This window comes from Lissotriton helveticus, chromosome 2_2 (genome assembly GCF_964261635.1).
Source record: "Lissotriton helveticus chromosome 2_2, aLisHel1.1, whole genome shotgun sequence".
Lineage (NCBI taxonomy): Eukaryota > Metazoa > Chordata > Amphibia > Caudata > Salamandridae > Lissotriton > Lissotriton helveticus.
Genome location: NC_136060.1, coordinates 250,909,375 through 250,932,206, shown reverse-complemented (window position 1 = coordinate 250,932,206; position 22,832 = coordinate 250,909,375). Strand labels below are relative to the sequence as shown.

At 43.2% G+C, this 22,832-nt stretch overlaps 1 protein-coding gene across 1 annotated transcript in view; it reads right to left on the bottom strand.

Moving 5' to 3' along the window:
* SEL1L3 (SEL1L family member 3) overlaps positions 1-22,832 on the bottom strand; it is a 684,155-nt gene that overhangs the window by 279,777 nt on the left and 381,546 nt on the right. Inside the window, exons 13-14 of the mRNA XM_078678371.1 lie at positions 22,081-22,221; positions 13,152-13,214 (exon numbers count right to left, since the gene is read on the bottom strand). Of these exons, the coding sequence (XP_078534497.1) occupies positions 13,152-13,214; positions 22,081-22,221 (204 nt within the window). The remainder of the gene's footprint in view (positions 1-13,151; positions 13,215-22,080; positions 22,222-22,832) is intronic.

Below are 22,832 nucleotides of genomic sequence, written 5' to 3'. Positions count from 1 at the left end.
GAAGCCAGTGGACGGTTTTATGAGAAGCTGTGGTATGGTTCTTCAAATACAGGCAATGCAGGACACACACCTGGGTTTTGGAGTCACTGTAGTTTGACCAGCTGATACAAATATGTGTTATTGACAAAATCTAAGTGTGATGTTGAAACAAACAGAATGGGATGTTTTGGAACTACTTAAATCATGCAGAAACTCTCACACCAGTCAATGCAAACAATATTCATATTTGTGCTTAATGAGAAAAATATTTAATGTTTTTGCTTTGTGGAATTATTCAAGTGAGGATTTATACCTTTGACAATTCGATCGGTTATAGGACAATTTCACGATTTTTTGATGTTCTACATTCACCTTTTGGAGTCTCCACTTACAAGTGAAGCATTAAGTTTTACCTCAGTGTCCATGTATACATTTGTTCACGTAAGTAAAGATACACTGACAACAAGATTGTAGCTTGACACGAGTAAGTAGTGTTGGTCTGCAAATAGGATGCCGTTTGAATCAAAAGTGGACTTTTTAATGTACACTTGTACATGTGGGGCATACTTTATTCAGAACAATGGGCCACTTTTCACTCTTGTTGAGATATTAAAATGTTTGGTCTGGCGTTAGAAAATACCTTTCAATTTTACTAAAATTATATGAAAGAAAATACTTTTTTGTAGGGGCTTTTAGCCAGCCCTCTTCATTCACTGACCAATTGTTGTGTCATTTACACCCACTTCATCATGGAGCAATGGATAAGCCTCTTCGGCCACTGGCTAACAGTGACGGCATTCCGTTCTTTCACAAGGAGCACAAAGTAATTCCCTTAAGTGTCAAACACAACTATGGCAATTTGTGCCATTTAAAACCCCCCAAAATGTTTTACTTTCAGACAATATTTTTTTTAGATCGATGCAGGCCCAGGAGCTATCCCTTTACTATAGCTGTTCAAAAGCCATGACTAAAAAAGTATTGACAAAGCTGCCAATGCAACACCTACTGACTTTGCTAAAGCTTGTCTTATTCAGCCACTAATTAGAGTGACAACTAGGCAACAATCCCTGCATATGACAAACTTAGAATACAAGTTTATTGAAGTCTAGAACTGTAATGAAAGTGTTCGGAAACGGAATGAGCAAAATACTTTTTCGGTAAACATGTGGCTCATTATGTAAACATTCGTGGGTTTGTGGTTTTTCTTCGGTGCACAGTTCTGTTTAGTGAGTAGTGGCCACAGACTGATCCTGAATACATCTCAGTATCTTCAGCATAACATAGGGGGCCCAAAGTCTCGAAGTTTCAGCTGAATGAAAATACTCTAAGTGGACGCTGGTGCTGATGGGAGTCAAATAACGATGTGAGCCCTATGATCAACACGGCAGTGTCTCCTCGTTGGTTCTTTCAGGAACCACAAAGTGCTCAGGATGGGGAATGATACCAGGTGTGTCTAAAAAAGATTCAACATCATTGGTTTGTCTCCACAGACTCATTCTTTATACACTGTTGTGTTTGCACTGCAGTGAAGTGGGATAGCAAACACTCCCAGCAGTTCAGGGTTTGAATCCTGGGGATTCCCCAGGGCCCGAGGTGTCATAGGGCACAGCATAGTATGCACACGTGGTACTGGCAGTGAAAACCCTATGATTCTCATTTTGTAGGAGGATGCTTGATGGGAGGGCTCTGGGAATCCTGGTGGTACTCATCTTGACTTCATCGTTGTTATTGTTAAAAAGTCATCCTTTTGCCCAGTTCAGCCCTTTATTTCTAAATCCTATTAGGGTTATCTGACTCTGACTGCACCCTCGGCTCTGCTAACCGTGCCCAGGGCCAGTTCTATGGGAAAAAAAGGTACATGTAATATGGTACACTTACAATTTGCAACGACAGACACTATAAGTCCCTAGTATATAATTGGGCATGGAGGTTTAGAGGACAGCAGATTTCATACACTTGTACATGTGAGCTGCTGTGTTCCTACTGTCCTTTTAAAGGCAGTTCTGCCTGCAGCCTGCCTTTAAAAGTCATTTCTCACAATTGGTATTGACTGGTCCTATAAGTCCCTAGTTTTTAATAGGGCTAGGGAGTTCAAAATACCTTTAGGTCCCTAGTATTTAATAGGGCATGGAAGTTTAGAGGGCCTGCATTGTTCCTGTTTGAATTGCTGAGTGCCAGCTGTCATTTTGAAGGCAGCCTGACGCTGCAGACTGTCTTTAAATGTAAATTTTTTGCAAACTCGACTTTGGTGGTATGGGCACTTTAGAAGTGATAATCTATCTTATGTTTATGTATGAGGTATCCCTAGGTGTACCAGGGCTTGGGGGCCATGTAACTTTGAGCAGGGACTTATAATAGATGTTTTATATTTACTGGTGGGGAAAAACTGCCCATTTAATTTTTCCCCATTGTAGATACTGAGCTCCATAGTCTAACATTGCAATGTTTGATGTAGATATAACTATTGCTATGAAATGAATAAATCTCATTAACCTGTTGGACACTCATGGCGAGCTCAGCTCATCATGAGGCATAGTGGAGCTGTGCTCATGACGAGCTGAGCTGGTCATAACTGCCGCGGAACACCCACGTGGGGATAATTCCCCTCCTGTGCGGGGCGTTCCATTGAGTGAACAGAGTCATGACGAGCTGAGCTCGTCATGAGCACAGCTCCACTGTGCAGCGAGACGAGCTGAGCTCGTCACGAGCACCGCGGTGCCACGCGCGGCCCCCCTCATCCCCCGCACCGTGTGGGAATTAGCCCCACGGGGAAGGGATTAAAGGACTTAAAAGATTTGTGTTGATGAATTTCAACAACTTGCCACTGTTCAATGTATCATAACTAGTAGAGAAGAGAAGATATGGAACTTTCTCTTCTGTAATCTAAAATCCAGCCGTCTAGTGGTCTCTGCTGATTGGCTAGCTTTAATAGGCTTAGCCAGGCTGCTTTGAATAGGTGATAAGTGGCCTGGCCTGAGCAGAGGTTATCTGATGGAGAGAGCTCCGCAGCGGGGGAGGATGGGTCCTGCAGCGGGGGTTGGGTAAATCAAGCCGAGCCCAAAGAGAGTGCAGCACAGTAAGGAATGCCAGACGTACCTACCCCCACATCTTGTGCCCCAGCCAGATGGCAGGCTTAGGAAAGGAATATGCATAAATCAAGGGGAGGGGTGCTAATGGAAATGAGCTACACTGTGGGTTGGTTTACCTAGCTCTTACTCCTCTGGAGAGAAATTACCCAAGTTGGATTGTGGGAGTACAGTACTTTGTGGGATAAGAAAATGCCACACTTTGGAGGAAGTTGCCATGCTTTTGGGTGGTACTCAGCATGAACAGACAGAGGTTCCCCCCTGCTTATCACCACAGAACATTGAGTAAATGTGTGTATAGTCTCTCAGGTCTACTGCCTGAAACTACAAGGAAAAGAAGGGCCGCCCTGTCGGAATCTGGCTATGCACCCAAAGGCCTGCCCTCTGAATGAAGGTGTCTGCTGCACATTCTGGTACTAGAGTAAGTTTCCCAAAACTTATTGTTTCAGATAGGGGCACAAACTTTATGTCCAGCTATTGGAAAGCCATGTGGGATGAATGTGGTGTTACTTACAAGTTCACCACCCCATATCCCTCCCAGTCTAATGGTCTGGTGGAAAGATTCAATAAGACCCAGAAGAGCATGATTAATCAGTTGTCTGACAAATTCAGGATGATATGGATGTTCCCCTCCCTCGCCTACAGTTTGCCTACAGAGAGAATATACAGAAAGTTGTTGGTTTCAGTCCATTTGAGCTGCTGTTTAGACTTGCTGTGAGGGGGCCATTGTGCCTGCTGAGAAAGTCTTTTGAGAAGCCTCTCAAGGAAGCAAAGGACAACGTGCTTGACTATGTGCTAGGCCTCAGATCTCACATGGTAGAGTCCATGTACAAGGCAGGCAGGAAACGAAACTGGAGGGCTATCAGGATCTCATGAAGCACTGGTATGATATAAAAAAAAACTGCAGTGCCTGAGTATACTCCAGGACTGTTGGTGTTGGAGCCTGTGGCTCCTAGGGCTCTCCATGACAAGTGGCCTGTTCCTTATCCAATCTTTGAGAAAAAGGGTGAGTTCAACTACCTGGTCGACCTTAACACTCACAGGAACCCTCATAGGGTCCTGCATGTCAATAGATTGAAATCCTCCCATGACAGAGCAGACATAAACATGTTACTGGTCACAGATGAGGGAAAAGAGGAGGAAACTGAGCCAGTGCCCGGCCTCCTCTCCTGCAATGAGCAAGATGGGTTAATGGTGGGAGTTGTACTCTCTCCCAAATTGACAGCCCAGCAGCACAGAGACTGCAAGCAGGTGCTGGGGCAGTTTGTCGGTCTGTTCTGTTTGACCCCAGGTATCACTGATTGGTGTGTGCACCACATTGACACTAGTGACAGCCCACCTGTCATAAATAAACTGTATAGGTTGCCTGACCAGGTCAGAGCCAGTATCAAGGCGGAGGTGGCTAAAATGCTGTAGTTATGCGTAATTGACCCTCTGACAGTCCATGGGCCTGCCCAGTAGTGATAGTGCCCAAACCTAATCTCCAGAGGGAAGGAGGAGTTAAGGTTATGTGTGGACTACAGAGGACTAAATGCAGTCACTAATACTGATGCTCACCCTATACGCTGATGAACTAATTGATAGGTTAGGGGCTGATGCTGATCAGCTCATTGATAGGTGTGGCGGGCTAGAGGAAATCGCGGAGACAGTATATTAATTTAACCCAGATTTTATTGGTTTTAGCTGTCTTTTCCTGCGTATAGTATGTCTATAGTAGGGTAGGGACGCTTCCAACTCCTTCTCCGGGGATGCACGCCCTTTTGAAAAGCCTTTTCCTCTTTTTTTCCACTCCAGGGTGATTCCAGGGCCAGTCGCCGGTCCGGAGTATGAGGGAGTAAAGGAACTGAAAGACTGAGTTCAGTCACGTGACCAGTGAGCAGGGGAAGGGAAGTGAGGAGTCACTCTGTGCACACGGGAAACCCAAAAAAAACAACTTGGTACGTTGTGTCGGCTGTGCTCCGGACAGGGGAGTGATGGGGTTTTTCCAAGGTAGACTATGGTGGTTTAAAACCCTTCCTTCCCGCCCAACCCAAGATACGCGAACATACCTGTGTGAGCCACGCTTCCCCTGAAGCGTGGCTGGCCGATAAGCCGTGCCGTTGGCCTCCTGGCTCCGGTAGACGTTGGGTTGGCTCCTCTCCTGTTCCTTCATTCGATCCTCTCCTCTCCTCCTTCGCTGCACTCTCTCCGCACTTGCTTCCTTCTCAGGGTGTAGAACACGCCGTCTCCTCTGCACTTCCTGGTTTTACCGGCTCTAAGTCATCAGCGTCATCACAGGGGGTGGGGCTTCCTGGTAATTCAGCCCAGTTGAAGAAACAGGGACCGCTTTCTTCTCCTGGCAGGAAGGGGGGGCTCGGCTCTGTTCCAATTCTCTAACTGCTGTAGGAAGAGATGTGAGAGAGGTCTATTTCTAGTCTTCGGTGTCAAAGTTTTATTCCTCTCGATTCCGGACAGGATCCCATCGTCACAATAGTTTAGGGGCTGCTAAGTAGCTGAGTACATTTTGTGCGACTTCAGGCTACTGGCAGATTTCCCTCACTGAATGAGGAAGGGAGAGGTCAGCAAACTCCACCAAGAATCCCCATGGATTTATGGATTTGGCCAGGTGCATTGTTGGAATTGTGGTCTAGACATCTAGGAGATTCCAGACTTTTGGATTGGAGATTTGGACACTTTGAACCGACAAGGCGATCTTCTGGCAGCACCTCCTCCTGAAGTTTAGAGTACTTTTGGTAAAAAGCTTTGTAAGGTGAACGACCCGACCGTGAAAGTCAAGCCAAATACCTTCAACTGTGACCCGACCAGGATTTCAGGTTATTTGTGCTGAAAGCTCAGGACTTCCAGGATTTGATCAAGGCATGATGGAAAGTCAAGCCAGCAAAACCTCTCCAAATCTGACATGCTGTGGTGGGTCGAGCAACGTCAGAAGAAAAAGCTCCAGAAAAGGTTTTAAGTGTAAAGGTAAAACTCTCCACACCAGAGGGACATTACCAGTTCAGCGTAATTCCCTTTGGCTTAAAGAATGCCCCTGCCACCTTCCAAAGGTTGGTGAACAGGGTCCTGTCTTGGTTGGAACAGTTCAGTGCAGCTTATCTGGATGATATAGCTGTGCACAGCTCCACCTGGGAGGATCACTTAAACCACCTGACGGAAGTGCTACAGGCCATTCAGCTGGCAGATCTGACTGTTGAGGCCAGCAAGTGCCAAATAGGGCAGAGTTGTGTAGCACACCTGAGCCAAAATCCAAACAATTATGTATTGGACAGCTCCTCAACTCAGCTCAGACACAGGTCAGGCTAATGCTTGGTCTGACTGGTTACTATAGAAGATTTGTTCTGAACTATGGGACCATTGTGGCTCCCCTGACAGAACTTACTTCTCAGAAGAGGCCAAAGAAAGTTATGGAGACATTGCAAAGATCTCATCACAAGGATTTTCGATTGTTCAAACAAAATCATGAAATGATAATAAAGAATTCATAACCCACCCGTGAGTGTGTCCCGATTCTTTACAAATTGTAAAGTTGGAGGATATATATATATATATATCAATCCACACAAAGTTACCCCTGTAGAAATGCCACACAAAGAGAGCTTTGACTCCTTTATTCAGCAGGATGGCAAACAGAAGCAGCTCACTCCTCACGTGCTAATGATGCAATAGCCAAACGTGTTTCGGGCAGTCCTCTGCCCTTGATCTCAGGCAACAATGTCTCGACTTCAACCAGGAACACTTAATAAAGTACCGTGTACCACCCCAGTGGGCGTGGTCACAAGGCATCTCGGTCCCTTATTTCCTCTAATTAAACCCCAGTGGGTGTCGCCGAACATTATCAATAATTAAAATTTTATCCCAAGTGGGTCGCTCGATGAGGGGGAAGTTCTGCTTGTGCCGCCAATTTCACTCAAACAGAAACAGACTCTCTTTCCCATTCAGCTCAGGAAGTCCAGCGCTGGCGGTCCGCTCGACGAGCAGCGGGGCACTTCTGCGGCTGGGCCAGCCGCTTTAAATCAATCCACACAAAGTTACTCCTGTAGAAATGCCACACAAAGAGAGCTTTGACTCCTTTATTCAGCAGGATGGCAAACAGAAGCAGCTCACTCCTCACGTGCTAATGATGCAATAGCCAAACGCGTTTTGGGCAGTCCTCTGCCCTTGATCACTGGCAACAATGTCTCGACTTCAATGAGGAACACTTATTAAAGTACCGAGTCCCGCCCCAGTGGGCGTGGTCACAAGGCATCTTGGTCCCTGTAGTTCTTCTAATTAAACCCCAGTGGGTGTCGCCGAACATTGTCAATAATTATAAGTTTATCCCAAGTGGGTCGCTTGATGAGGGGGAAGTTCTGCTTTTGCTGCCAATTTCACTCCCACAGAAACAGACTCTCTTTCCCATTCAGCGCAGGAAGTCCAGCGCGGTGGTCCGCTCGACGAGCAGCGGGGCACTTCTGCGGCTGACTCAATCCGGAAGACCCGGATTGATTTTTGTTCCAGTTGTATTCAAAATCTTCTACATTGTTCTACATTGTTTTCATTATATTGTATGTGTGCACGGGACTGTTGCTACTTGTACATGTGTTAGGATCTTCCTACACATATTAAGGGGTTATTAGGGTCTCCCCTTCCTTGTTAGCACCACACCTAATTGTTTTACGTACAACACACAAACGTTAATTAGCTGAGTGCCATCACTTTCTGTGTACTAAAACCCTGTTCTCTTGCATCATATCGCCCACAAAGCATCCATGGCCAGGCCCCAGTATACATTAAGGAGCGCCTAGGGAAATATGTGCCAGGATGTACCCTTAGGTCATCCGAGGCAGGCCTACTAGCCTCCCCATGATTCAAAACAACCTCAAAAGGCGGCAGAGCCTTTTCTGTATTGGTCCCCCAACTTTGGAATAGTCTACCAGAGAGCCTACGTAAGGAATCCGCCCTTCTCCCATTTAGGAAAAGACTCAAGACTCTTCTATTTATAGAGGCTTTGGGCACATCAGAGGCCCTGACCGGGAGCATGTACATTCAACCTTTGGCGGGGTTTTAGCTAACCTCTTGCAGCTCTAAGAGACCTGTCGGTGATAATGTGCTCTATAAATCCCAGTTAACATAACATAAAATAACGATACAACAGAAATCTAAATTTTAGTATTAGGGATGACGAGAAGAATGAGAATTTCAAACCCAAAGGGATACTTAAAGAATGCACATTTTTTTGTCAGGCCCTATCCAATGCTCAAAACCTTTGCATACAAGAAACTATACACACATACTTAGATTCAGTCGGTACATGCCATTTTAATAGTTCAGATTAGAACACAGAAGCAGCAATTTATCTCAATGACAAGACCTTCTTCCCTCTTCTCTTACAGGTAATGATGGCCATTGAAATTGGAACTCCAATTCCAATCTCATTCAACTCTATCAGTATAGCAGTTTCCTCAAAAAGGGCAACCCGCTGATGAAAGTGCATCATACTGGCTTATATAGCTAATTAATTCAGATGCTAACATTTATTCAAATATTCTTGGCAATTTTTTTGTTTCTATGATTGGAACAACAACCTGGGTAGTTCCATGGTAAGAAACTACCATTCATACAAACATGGGTAATTCTATTGTTGATACAGCCAATACTTTATATAAGCCTGCCGGTATTATTCTCTTGGATGCAAAAAAAGCTTTTGGTATAATTTAATGACCCTTTCTCTAGATTGTTACGAAAAGGATTGATATTGGGAACAGATTGTCATCTGAGTCATAGCACTGCATAAACAACCTGTAGCAAAAATTGTGTAATCTGGGCAGGCTTCTGAATCTTTCCAAATTAATAGAGAGAAACTGCGGGGCTGCACAATGTCCCAACTGCTGTTTGCTATCTATTTAAAACCCTATTTATTTCGTATTCGTAATCAAAAAGATATAATCTCAATAGAACTGAGTGAGGTAGAAATAAAGACTAATGGATATGCTGATGATGTGGCTTTCTACTCTATAGACACCCTTAGAGCCATCCCACATATAAAAGCCTAGGCAGCTACATTTCGTGCTATTTCTGGGTGTAAATTAAATTCTCATAAAACCCTAAATTACTACTACTCTTACTCCCTATCCCAGGAGCAGGACTACTCAGTTTCAGGACATGAACTACAGGCTATGACAGAGGCATGCATGGAGTGGAACATTTATTACTAGGAGCTAGACACCCCTTCAAGATCAGAACTTGCAAGCACTAAAAACCATTCAGTGCCGGAACAGTTGTAAGGCTTGCTGGGATTTTATTTTTCTTAATTTGATTTTTGCGTGACTTTTTTCCCTTAATCTTTAAATAATGTGGCTGATGTGGTTTCTTGCCAATACCTTCAGGAGACTGAGTCTAGATCTCAAACTATTCTTCCTCCTAACCCCATCATGTCTCTCCTAACTTCCTTCTTGTAGAATGTCCGTATAGCCCAATGGAGGCTCAAGCAAAGAGAAGTTATTAAACTTTCTTTATCCGACAAGAAAGGGTTGTTCTTCCTTGGAACTTCCCTTTAGGGTTACGTCAACATTTGAGGATTGCTCTGGGACCATGTCATATCATTGGTATGGAATACTTGGTGGCACTAACGCCCTGCGAAGCAAAGAGGACTATTATGATAACTGTTAATTCATATTCAAAGATGGCAAATTGTTCTGCTCTTAACAAATTACCCAGTGCTAAAGAAAAGTTCTTTTGGCACAGCCAAAATGTTTACAGAATTCATGGCTGTCCAGAGAAAAATATTTCTGATAGGTGACCTCAGTTTGTCTCACATTTGTTTTAAACATTTTGTATAGCCCTAGGGATAACTAGAACCTGTGCTCTGGGTTTCATCCAAGAACTAATTGACTCACAGAGCGGCCCAATGAAACCCTTGAACAATATTCCATAAGATTTTGTAGTGCCACAAGTGATTACTGGGTACTCTTAATCCCCTTTTCTGAGTTTGCCTTTATTAGTAGTAGTGCCCATACTGTCACCAAAGTATATCCCTTTTTCTATTTGCAGGGGTTTCATCCTAGGATGTGCCCTTAAGTTGTTAGGGCCCCAAGGTGCCGCACCATCACTTATTTGGTTCGCCTTCAGATAAAGTCCAGAAAGCAAGTAGTTAAAAAATTACAAATAAAACAGATAAAGATGAAGAATCATTCCAATAAACAAAGACGAAACAAGCCAGATTGGGGATAAATTGTGTTGTCCTCTTAGTTTCCACCTGTTAAGTATGGTAGGTCCAAATTTAGTCTATGATATTTTGGTAGCTTTTTCATTGTTGAGAAGATTAACTTGTCACTATTAGGCTGAAATTCCTAAAGCCTTGGAAATTTACCCTACCTTACAAGTGTCTCAACTGACACCTTTCATTTATGGCAGTTGTTCTTGAGCCCCACTCCTGCACCGCTTGATTGATGGTCAATCAGAATTTGAATTCTCATTGTTTTCCAGGCAACCTACAATACCTTGTGAGGTGGAAAGGGTATCCTGTCTCTGATCAGTTCTGGGAACCTGCTGAGGCTGTCCATATAACTTTTCTAATCCGTACACTTTTTTGGCAGCATCCCACAAAACCTGTGGCTTCAAGGGGTGGAAGGTATACTGTTGGAAGCTCCACTTCTGGGACGCAGCTTTCTCCCGGCAGCACAGTATGCAGACTATTCACCTTCCTACTTGCAGTGGTTTACCCATCGGCAGTGTAGGCCAAAAAGCCCAGGTCAGGGAATCTTTGGGGGGACAAGGGGGGCGCTGTTTGCTCCCTAACCTGTCTTCTGCTACCCTCTTGGCTTCATAGGCTGCAGGGGACAACTTGGATAACTATAGATGTCCCAGTTCAAGATGGTGCCCCTGATATGCAGTTTAAGCTAGGTTAGCCTAAACTTAGATGGTAGAGATTTCCTTCTGGAACAGCTCCTTTCCTTCCAGAATGTAATTCAGTATATAACTTAACAATATTTCTGGCAGCCTCTGCATGCTGCTAGTTAGTATAGAACTCCTTTATTAACTAGTAACCTCTTGTTCTTCCTTTTTTTCATAGGTTTAGTCCTCTGTTGTGAGTCCAGCCATTCTGGAACTACTTTTTGGAGGTTTCGGTACCATTTGCTTTTCCTCCACCCAAAATGATCTCTTGTACAGGGCTTCTGCTGACTTGGGGGTAATTCTCAATAGACAAGGTAGTTTCGGAAAGAGATCATCACCCTTTTTTCAGATTCAAGAGTTCCCATATCAAGACACAACAGTTAACAGCGATCGAAAGGATGCTCTCACTAGCCCAGTTTCAAAACATTTGAAAACTCTCTGTATGTTATACTATATGCCAGAAAAAAATTCCACTTGGAAAATTAGCTGAAATTTTAATTCTCCAAGAAGCATTCTCGGGTATGCAGATATTATACATTTCTTTGTTAGCTTCCCTTATTTGCTTGAATATTGGACAGACATTGTAAGACTTTTCTCTGATAGACGCAATACTGATATTGTGCTTTCAGTCTAAAATATTATGTTTAAGACCACAATGAGTATGCCCAACACAAGTGTCCATCTTGTTTGCATTGCCATTGTCATAGCATGATTATGTATAGCTCGAAAATGGGTTAAATCTGCCCACCATCAATAAGTAGTTGATAAGCACCGATGTGCCATTTTTAGGAGATACATTCTGCCATCCTGAAAAATTGTCACAATTGCTTCGGTACTGAATAATTTGCTTATACCCTTTCTTATTGTTTTTTCAGTGCTTAGAAGGTGATCCAAAGTAACTAATGATATGCGAATTGATAAGATGTTAATAATTGTTATAATTTTCTCATTTTATGTCTCTTTAGTTTCTTGCTTTACTAGTTATTTAACATCACCTTTCATTGCTGAACTACCCAATAGCAATATTAATAATAAAAAAGCTATTATGATGACTCTTTTTCTTACCAAAACACATCTCAAATTCACTACTGCCATATCTGAAGGTAATACACACTGCTGCCATTTATGAAGCTAAATCTGGATCTTGATTTTCGATGTGTACTAACTCTAAGTGGTATAGAACAAAGGAATGTAGTGGTAGATACAAGGGTTGCACCTCAAAGTTGCTGTATATAAGGGCGTATAGAATGAATATAGATAATAACCTTTGCATAAAAAAAGTAGGATTGATGCCACTCCAGGTAAAATACCCCACTACCGAAGGTGTAAAAAACGCAAGAAACAGCAGTAACTTGTGTAATGCTTACAAACAAAGAAACCCTGGCACTCACAGTAATTCATATTAAATTAACTACAGTAATCGGTCAGTCTAACTCAAAGAAAAAAATAACAGGGAAATTCCTTGTGACACAGGAAACACGGAAAGTGCATTTATCTAAACAATCACTAATTTATTTCATGATAACAACCTATCAGTCTTGGTACAAAATGTTTACAAGGACTTCTGTGTAGACAGTATCCCTAGTAGCATAGATGTTGGTCAAAACGGCATCTGGGGCACTATGATAAGTCCCTCATTTTCTCGCCGAACTTCTTTTGATTGAAATCGTCTCCTCCCGTCTCTGCCGTCGGATAGTGCCCCAGATGCGGTTTGGGCCACGACCCTTTCCATTACCTGCGGTAACAGCGACCAAAGATGACTGAGATATTGTTTTAAAACTTTGTATGCTGAATTTACGGAATCATTTCGAATTACGTCCTTTGAGCCGTCTCACTTCTCCTCACAAATTGCACTATATTGAGCCTTGAGAAAGTAACAGTGGTGACGAAACGCGCGTTGGTTGGTTCTCATGTTCGGTACAACAAGGACTGGTCTACTTTTCACATCATTAAAGCGATTTTATTATTGTGTTGGCAAAACTGAAATGTTCTAGTCCTTGTAAACCTTTTGTGCAGTACTAACAATAACTTGATAGTTTCTCCTAATAATGACAACAAATTATAGCATTGATTTCTATTAACATGGCCATTAGAAAAGACTTGCATTTTATTTTAATTGCTTTGGTAAAATTGCTGTTAATACCATCTGTAAGATTCAAAACCTTTCTACTAGTAAAGTAGGCAGACAAACTCACTTGATAAATGTTCTCACTTTACCTGAGCAGCTGCTTTCCGCATGAGTTTAAGAGCCAGTTTTGGGTTCTTTGGTACTCCGTGACCCTACACAAATAAAAAATAGAGGCTGATGTAATATGATTAACCAAATAAAAATGCATCATGGATTTACAAGCATACAATGATTAGGTTACACATACACATGCAGTGGATTTCTCGTTAGCGAAACACAAAAGAATTTGAATCAGCAATATTTTCTTACCATCTACAATTTACTGGGAAGACATGTAACAACTCTGAGCACTGTTACTGGTTACTTACACTGTAATCTAGGCCTAAATGTATTGTGTGCAAAATGGTGTTACATGCTTAGTAATTAGTTGAAGCTGTGTGAAACTAAGATCACATATTGAACCACTCCCATAATAATCAATTTGTGCGCGTCTCTTGACAGACTCTAATGGGATTCCCTCCCCTGTGAATCCACTGAGAATGCCCTTAAGGTCATTGAACAATTTTAGAAGTTGAAATATTTAAATCCTTCTCTCTCGTAACTTTCCTGCATTTGAGGTCTTGCTTAGCCAAGGGTTAACCATGTGATAGTCACCTTAGTTTCTCATATTCAATACTGATCAAATTAACGATCCCCTAGAAGGGGATTTATCCTTTTACCCGGCCCTTGTGATCTTGAATGTTTCCTTGTATTTATTTTTAAATAGAAAGTAGAGGCCTGTTTCTTTGGTCCGTTCACATGGTTTTAAGAGAAGGGCGAAAAATGCAGGTGGTATCAGCGAGTAACACATCCTGGCTGCTGCCTTAGAGCCCAAAGAAGTCATGTGCTTATACCACGTGTTGTGTAATGCTAGTGTTTGGGTCGGTGTAATTATAAGTGACATGGGAGCGATCCCTACGCAAGCTGTGTCATAGTTTCTGAACAGACTCCATTTGGTTAGGTGGCTCTTTGGCAGAGAATGGGTGCTGCAGCACCCAAACTAGATGGAGGGTCCATAGAAGAGCAAAAATACATAACATTGGATTCCAGGGAACGTTGACAACTCCATCGTTCCTTGTGATCTGACTTATTTCTATCCGAGATCTCTAGTAAACCCTACACTCCATCCCGGGGTATTAACTCGCCCGCAGACTAAACCATCTATACCATTTAACAATCGGCATATGATGCAGGCACCTAATTTTATGACTGCTGAAAATGCATTTGGGTGGGAAACCGTACCTTTCAGGAGCCATAGAAATGGAACTAGGAGGATGGACCATTTGCTAGGAAATGGGAGGATGGACCATCTGTTACCATTTACCCCGTTGGAAGTCACAAATAGGTTTGATGCCTTTTCAGGCTTTGACGAATGCGATTGACAAATGGGAGTCCCCACTAATATGCGATCTGCAAATGAGAACTTAGATGCAAATGCTAAACCTAGTCCCCTAGTGCAAGTCCTGGCATCAGAACAAACTACTCAACCCATTATTGTTATTTCTCCTGATGACTACCCACCACTGAACTGTGACCCTGAGTTGGGGACAGCTCTTACCACTTCCATTATTAATGACCTTTCTGGTACCTTGGACTGTGAACCAACTAAGCAAGATTTGTCGGCTGCCCATGTTAAAATTCTCTCCTGGAATGTGGCGGGTCTTAAGAATAAACTGCCCGTCCCAGAGTGGGGCTCTTTTATGGCCTCACATGACCTTTGTATGTTGCAGGAAACCTGGGAGCTAAAAGAAAGTAGGGTTCAGGGTTTTGCAATATACGATATCTTGGCAAGTAAGGGTGAGAGGGGTAGGCCCTCGGGTGGGCTGTCTATATGGGTTGGCACGCACTTAGGAGCTAAGGCATCTCAAATTTCAACTAATTCAATGGATGTCCAGTGTGTGCTGTTGAGTATATTAAATGGGCCGGACATTGCCTTGATCAATGTGTACTCAAGGCCAGTTAGGCAGGGCCTTGAGTCTGAGGCTATTGAGACCTTGCTAACTTTCATTCAATCGATTGATTCATCCACCGTGCTAATCCTGGGTGGAGATTTCAATTGTCACTTTGAGCCACTCATGGATCCTAATTTGAGCAATCCGGATGAAGTTGACTTGTTGTGGGCTATTCCTGACCCATTGATTACTCGGGTCAAGGCATGGACCCCCCTGGTTCTGCAATTGCAGTCATTCTCGTTAGCTACATCATTGCAAGCCTATAATGGGAGGGTGGACCCTGATAGACCAGGGAAAAACACGTTTAATCGATTAAAAATTAGCACCTCAGTAATCGATTATATTTTCATCGAGGCCAGGCATTGGGATAGGCTGCATGAGTTCAGGGTCATTGAAAGATCTGACAGTGATCATAATGCTTTGGTCCTGTCACTTAAACCGGGGAGCTTTGGGCTGAAATGCCAAACTTCGTCTGAACACTTCACCATTAGGCCTTTAGTAATAACAAACTGTAGACGCAGGGTCAAATGGCCAGACCTCCAGATGTCCACTAGTAAACTTGCCGAATTCAATGAGCTTGTCATTCCATTCATTGAAGATATGGGGAAATCGGCCACTTAGGTAGGGCATCTGAAATACATATTCAATTGGCTGCCGCACTCAAAGACATTCTGTACCCGGTGAGAAAGTTAAATCAGCCTCGAACTGCAACTTCTAGATGGTTCAACGCCTCCTGTCGGAAGGCCAAAAAGGCCCTCCTTATAGTAATAAAATCCAATAACAGGGAGGAAATCTGGGCCCATCGCAGCATGTATAAAAAAGCAATTTGTGATGCCAAGAAGGAATGGGAGGACTTTATGTGGGAGGAATTGGGATCGGCGCTTAGTACCAATGACTTCAAATCATTTTGGTCTATAGTTGCAACTAGATTTAGTGGGCATACCCCCGCATTTGCTCCAAATATTGCCCCTTTAATTTAGGAAAGCCACTTTTGCGATCTTTATGGCATTTCTGAGTCTGATGAAAAGCCTGTTACTACTCATGAACCTCAGCAGCCTAAAAGCATTAGTGGGGCTGAGCGGGGACGGCTAACTACAGTTCCCTTATGCCCCGCCCCAGTCAAACTCTTTACCCTGGCTGAGGTAGAGATTACTATAGGCAAGTTGATTATTAATAAGGCCCCAGGTTGGGATAAACTACCAGGGGATTTGTTTAGGATGCAACCGAAAATCTGGGCCCCCTATTTGGTTGTTTTGTTTAACGGCATTCTACAGGGAGATGATTTGCCCCCTACCTGGTTAGGAGCTGAAATCGTGCCTGTCTTAAAAAAGAGTTGCCTATTAACCCCTTCTAATTATAGACTGATCAGCCTAATTCATACATCTCAAAAGCTGATGGGGAGGGTCATCCTCGCTAGGATTTTAGGGTGGATTGAGGATAATGGGATACTGTCTATACTCCAGGCAGGTTTTAGGTCTGGCACCTCCACTCTAGATCAAATATTTCGCCTGCAGGTCTTGTACTGGAAGACAGCTAAGGTGGAGGGTGGCAGCCTCTACCTTGTGTTCGTGGACCTGCGGGCAGCTTTTGATCTTGTTCCGCGTGGAAAATTGTGGAGAGTACTGGCAGACCTGGGCCTCCAGCCCTATTTGCTAGCCATTCTTTCCAGGTTTCATGAAAATAATTTTGCTCAGGTGAGGTGTGGCACGCATGGCGAACTCACAGATCAATTCCCTGTTCAAAAAGGAGTTCGCCAAGGGTGCGTTTTGGCGCCAACGTTATTCAGCCTCTACATAAATGGACTTGTGGAACATCTGAATGGTGTGGAAAATAACGATGCCCCTAAACTAGTTACTGGTAGAGTGCCCGCTCTGATGTTCGCAGACGACACTCTGCTGTTGTCTAGAACATCATCGGGCATTCAGAGAATACTTGATGGTTTTGTGGAGTTTTGCGACCTTCGGGGGTTGGAAATCAACCTAGGTAAAACAAAATTTATGATTTTTAACCCCCCTAAGCGTGTACGCCCAAACCCCGTTTTACATGGTACTCCCCTTGAAAGGGTTAAAACATTTGTTTATTTGGGTGTCACGTTAACAGAGAATTTTGGTTGGAATATGCAGATTGCTAAATCCACACTCAAGTTATCCCAGCTAGCGGAGGGCATAAGTAAGGTTTTCAGGGCGTCTACTTTCAGGCCGGTGTTCCCAGCCCTAGAGATATATTGCCGTCAGGCTAAGTCGGCAGCAACCTACGGACCTGAACTTTGGGGGCACAAGCAGATAATGAAATTTAAAAAGGTGGAGCAGTCTTTCGTTAGAAATCTAGTAGGGTTACCATCTAGCACGCCATTGATCCCCCTTAGATTTGACCTTGGCATGTTGCCAATAGAGGAGATCACTAGTGCTAGACCAATTATGTACTGGAAGAGGTTTTGGTCAGTCCCTGAATTGGATGCGTATAGAGCGGATTTTTTTTAGATCTTGCCCCTTCTTAAAACATAAAGATCCCTTGGCTTCAGCATATTAGGGCTGTTAGTACCCGTTTAGGTTTTCCTGAACTGTGGGAAACCCCTGAGATTTTCTGCCTCGGGATATCTAAGAATGAACTTCTTTCTCAGATACGTATGTCAAACTATCAATCACTAATGAGCTCTGCATCACTGGGTAAGCTGACATCTGAGTTCCTCCTAGTTAAATCAGAACCTAAAGTTGAGGAATTCATTAACCTAATCGAACCCCCAGTTGCTCGAAAGTTGTATCTACAGTTAAGGCATGGCACTCTTCCAGTTATGTCTTTTACATCTAAATGGTTAAATCCTAAGAAGTTTGCCCAGCATGTAGCTACAAAACTGAGAATGTAACCCATGTGCTGTTTTTCTGCCCTGCCTATTCTGCAACTAGAAAACGCTGGCTAACACCGATCTGCAAGAACCTGGGACTTTTGCACTTTAGGCAGGCTTGTAGGATACTGACATATGATACACATCCTCCCATTGTGTTTGCGGTCTCTCGTTATTTATTTAATATGTGGCGCAGGAGATATACCTTTTTAACTTAATTGTTGTATATACAGTTTTTAACGTCTCGTATTGTGATAACTCTTAGTTTAATTCTCTTTTTTAACATTTTATGACTATTTATTGTTTTATTGTCCGTGCTGATGTACTTTGTATGCACTTTTTATGGTCGTTTGACCGAAATAAAAGTTATCAACAACAACAACATAACATTGTAGGTCTCTGATATGGATCCAGGGGAGATGTCTGTGGTCCTCTGTTTATCGGGTGTTTTCGTTAAACAGTTCGGTCAAAAAACTTCACAGTGTAGTGAAGTTTTGATTCTTACACATTAGATCCACATTGGGGGTGATGATGTGGAAGTTGAAAAGTGGTGCATTTGGTGGTTTGATTTTAGAACTGCTGGATAAGAACTTGGTTTGCTTGTCAAATCAGAAAACATTGCATGTACGCCGTGGTTAATGATCATTTCTTCGAGGTTCCTTTATTTCTCTCAGTGGTGTGAACTCCACACTTTATATTTTTTTTGTTTTATGTGGGGCACCAGAAGGTGGGCCCAGTTGTGGTATCCTTTTGATGTTTAAAGTCTGAAAGGAGGCTTCTGGGAAATCAGGCGGATTCATCTATTTTTGAGTCCTTACACTTAACTGATGCTTGGATTTGTTTTTATGGGAGAGTTCTTGTGATTATAGGGATGGATCTATTAGTTTTTATCTGGGGCTTTAAGGGCGTTGCTAGTTGTCCAAGACCATGTCTCTCCTGATGTGTCCCTGGGACGCCATCGGTGCAGGTAACCTTCAACCTACATGTGCGTGGGACTGTACAAGGAGGGAGTGTGTCACTGATAAGTGTTGGTGGTTGCAGCGTGCCCCGAGATCACATATCTCTCGGCATGCGGTGTGCAACGTGCCCATCCCTTGTGGCACCAGATATCTCGCTTCCACCCTTTCTGTAGAGGCTTCTGTTTTTTAACTAACTTTCGACTACTTTTTGGGATTTAGCCACTTCCCTAGATCTTGCACAATCTGCTATTTCACTTATCTTAAGGCTGAGGGGGTCAGACAGTTGCTCCCCTGATTGCTGTCTTGTGGTCACTGAGGTTGGGGATTTTTGCTTTCTCCAGTGGGTGTATGTGAGGACTGGAGCATTGGTCAATTGCTACGCCTGACACAGGGATGAGTGCTTTTTGTGTTTTACTCTCGCTTGGAGCTGGGATGGACTTTGATGCCACCCTTCTCCCAGGCACCCCACTCTCCCTCGGACCACGTCTCCTCAGTCGTTTTTGAATCTGCGGTTCCCGGCATATGGCTCGGGACTTCCAACTTGCGGGCGTGCTCCTGTCGCTTATTTTGGATGGGTATGGCATGGTGACTAGAAATGAGATTTCGAAAAACCTGAAGAAAAGAGCAGAAAACATTGCAGAGATTATAAGAACATGGGGAGCCTGGGGCCAAGGCCAGGAACTCAAGATTAACTTTGCCTAGGAGTGATGACTAAACCAGGACTGTTTTGCAAATCTGGGCTGTCTGGTTAACCTGACGAACCTCTTGACGGACTGGGCGCTATGCGGGCAACTCATAACTTAATGATTTTTCTGCATGTGCTGTGGAGGTTGTGGGACCCTCACTATTCCACGCATACAGGAATCCTGGATCCCACCACTTGAGGACAAATATGTTTTAAACTTAAAGAGGGATTCCATTTGGCCAGAGGCTTCTAGGTTTTGTGGGCACTTTTGGAACTACATGCCATACAGAAAACATGGTTCGAATGTCTGAGAATGGGGACCTTTCGACTTAGGAATTGGATCCCATCCCATTTGACTTTTGATGCAGGGACTTGGGTGTCTGCTTTTTAAGTACTTGGTCAGAGAGCGGCCCACACCCTCATCAAACTACCCTCCCCCTGGACCGTGGCCAGCCAACCGGCCCTGGGAGATCAGCAGCAGAGTGAGGACTTGGCTCCAGCAGGCGCCCTTAATGGCAGACTGCAGTGAGGATACCCAATCGGTCTTCAATCCCCAGATGCAAATAAAAGTTTGCATTCTCATCGTTGTCTCATTGGTACTTCTTTTGGCTTTTGGTACGGTTAATTCTCGGGATGTGGGCGAATGGGTTGTATTTTACTCTGGGGTTTGATTTTTACTGTGCATTTGGATTCTGTGTTTGTGTGAAGGCATTCCCTCCCCAGATAGTTACATCTCTTTTCCAAAGCTATGTCCAGAGCTCCTGTTGGGATGAGTTCCCTGTCTGTGGTTGCCGTTGTCATGTGTTTGTCCAACTACCTGATTCCTGTTGAGGTAAAGCGGCTGATCGACCTCCCTGCAGCTGAATGTAAGGTGTATTCGGAGTTCCCAGGGCTTGGTTTTTGTGGATGGCCCATCAATCTCTGTTGGTGGTATTCTTTTAACCGGCATTGGTCCGCAAGGTGGCCCATCCGGTGGCAATAGTAGCATTCCCTAAGGTCTGGTTGCTGTCAACCTCCCTGGCCTCTGCCACTATTGCTAGGTTGAAACACTCTGGGATTTTTTGTGCTGGAGCCACCTTTAAGATTGGTTGCATTTGCATGTTTGCAGCCAATGCCGCCCCTTCAAGGGAGGTATTTTTAAATTTGTGTTGGATCAATTTAGTAGTGTCTCTCTGAGCTTTCTCCTGTTTTTCTCTATCCGTCTCTTGCTTCTTTTTGAGGTATTGCAATATATGGGCTTGTATCTCTCCTGCAACAGCTTGGTGTCTAACCCAACCACACTGTCCGATCTGCTTTGTGTCTCAGTGGACAGCCCCTTTTAGAGAATTTTGCGCAATAATGTGACCTGTGGGCCTGTGTCAGTCCACGGCTGACCGGTCTCGTGTCCCCATCATATCTTCATCCTATCTAGAAAATCAGTTATTGTCTCCCCTGGCTTCATAGTCTCCGCCATTAGCCCTCCTACATCAGGACAGTCAGTCAACATCTCCCTCAGGGCCGTCCAAATTCAGTGCCTGTAACAACTGAATGCTGCTCGTCATGCTCAGTGTTTGTCAGTGTAATTGTTGGGATGTAAACTCAGGTGAACACTGTGGTGGTCTACTCTCCGATAAGACTACCTAAGAGAGATTTGATATTGCCTATTGCTACGTGGCTTGCCAAAATGTTGCTTGAGCATAAAATTCCTTAAAAAACAAGAGACAAGAGGCGTTTGTCAAAACAGAAACAGTTCATTTAATTAAACAATGCATTGAATGTAATAAAATATTCCCAGCTATCCTTTTTCCCCAGAGGGTAATGTGTCCAGATGTCCGGCATGGGGAGCATGTGATCACTGCGTGTAATGAGTGTACTGTGTCTTGATTGGCGAAGTTTTCCTAACTTCATGTGACATCTGACTTTATGGTGTTCTGGGAACACGCGTACCCCGCCTACCATGTGTGCTTTTTTGGGTCCAATCTCCCAGTACCATTGTGGTGTTGCTGCGCCGATCTGTAGGATCAATCTGGGATTTACTATTTGCGTATTTGTCTGCTGGCTACATGCCATATTTCTGAGTCGGGGTTGACATGGTGTTCACAACAGGCAAATTCGTCAATGAAGATGAGATTTAATTTTTATACATAAATGTATCATTATCCATGTTTTGATCGACTTTTTCAATATTAACCCTGGTCTCAGAGGTGAAGGACTAGCTTCAGGTAAGCAACAGAAAAAGGACGAGAAGGAGTTGATGTTAATAGATTATTGGTCCTCAGAATTAAGTGAGTAGCATCTACTAAACAAGATTGAAAATCAAATATTTTAAATATTATAAATGAACTTTACAAGATGTTTTTGCAACTACATTTATGTTGTAACACACTAAATATGGAATACAGCAATATATTATTCTTGAAGTCAAAAAGTAAACATGTTTTAACTTCCTTTATGTAAATGAGAGTAAATGATAGTCTAAAAATATTATAAATAACATTTCATTTTCTGTTTGAACACATTTTTATATTTAAAAAAAAAAAGAGAACTCGTTTTGTGTCTTACCTTAAATAAGACAATGGCGTAGTCGTACATTGTTACTGGATCTTCATTTTCTAGGGCGCCTTTTTCATACCACTCTACTGCTGCCTCAGTATTTTTGGCAATGCCTTGCTGTCCCCAAAATAGCATCTGAGCAAGTCGATGCTAGATTTGAAAAAATACAATGGACACATAAGAAATATTACTGTGAAAATCTGAAACAGCTTGACGTAAGATGGGCTGATGCAAATCAACTGAAGTTCTACTGAAAGTCATGTATATGCAATGTCCTAAGGTGTAAGGGCAAAGAGGTAGGCGGTAGCTTCTTTGTCATTCATGTATTAAACAAAATCTGGACATGAGAGAGGGCATCAGATTGTTTAGGAGTAGCAAACATGACTTTGAAGAAAATGCATTATCAAGTGATAATATAGTAAATATACTGTGTGCTTTTAATGCTTAATTAATTTAACAAATATGTTTGGCTTACCTAAACAATGTATCTCTATAATTAAAAAGGCTACAATAATGGCTTTAACAATACAATGGCTATTGGCAAAAGTATGCAGTAGAGTGCAAGTGATTATTGCGCCCATAGAAGCACTGCAGTGTGACATGATTTTTTGGGGACTATTACAGTGAGATGGCTTAGTGCCTGTAGGATAGATGCAATGTGCTGTATTAGTATCGCTTGGATACACTGCAATGAAGAATGGTGGGTTGTATGCTTGGGATGCTGCAAATATTGTGCTGATGGCCACAGGATTAAATGCCTT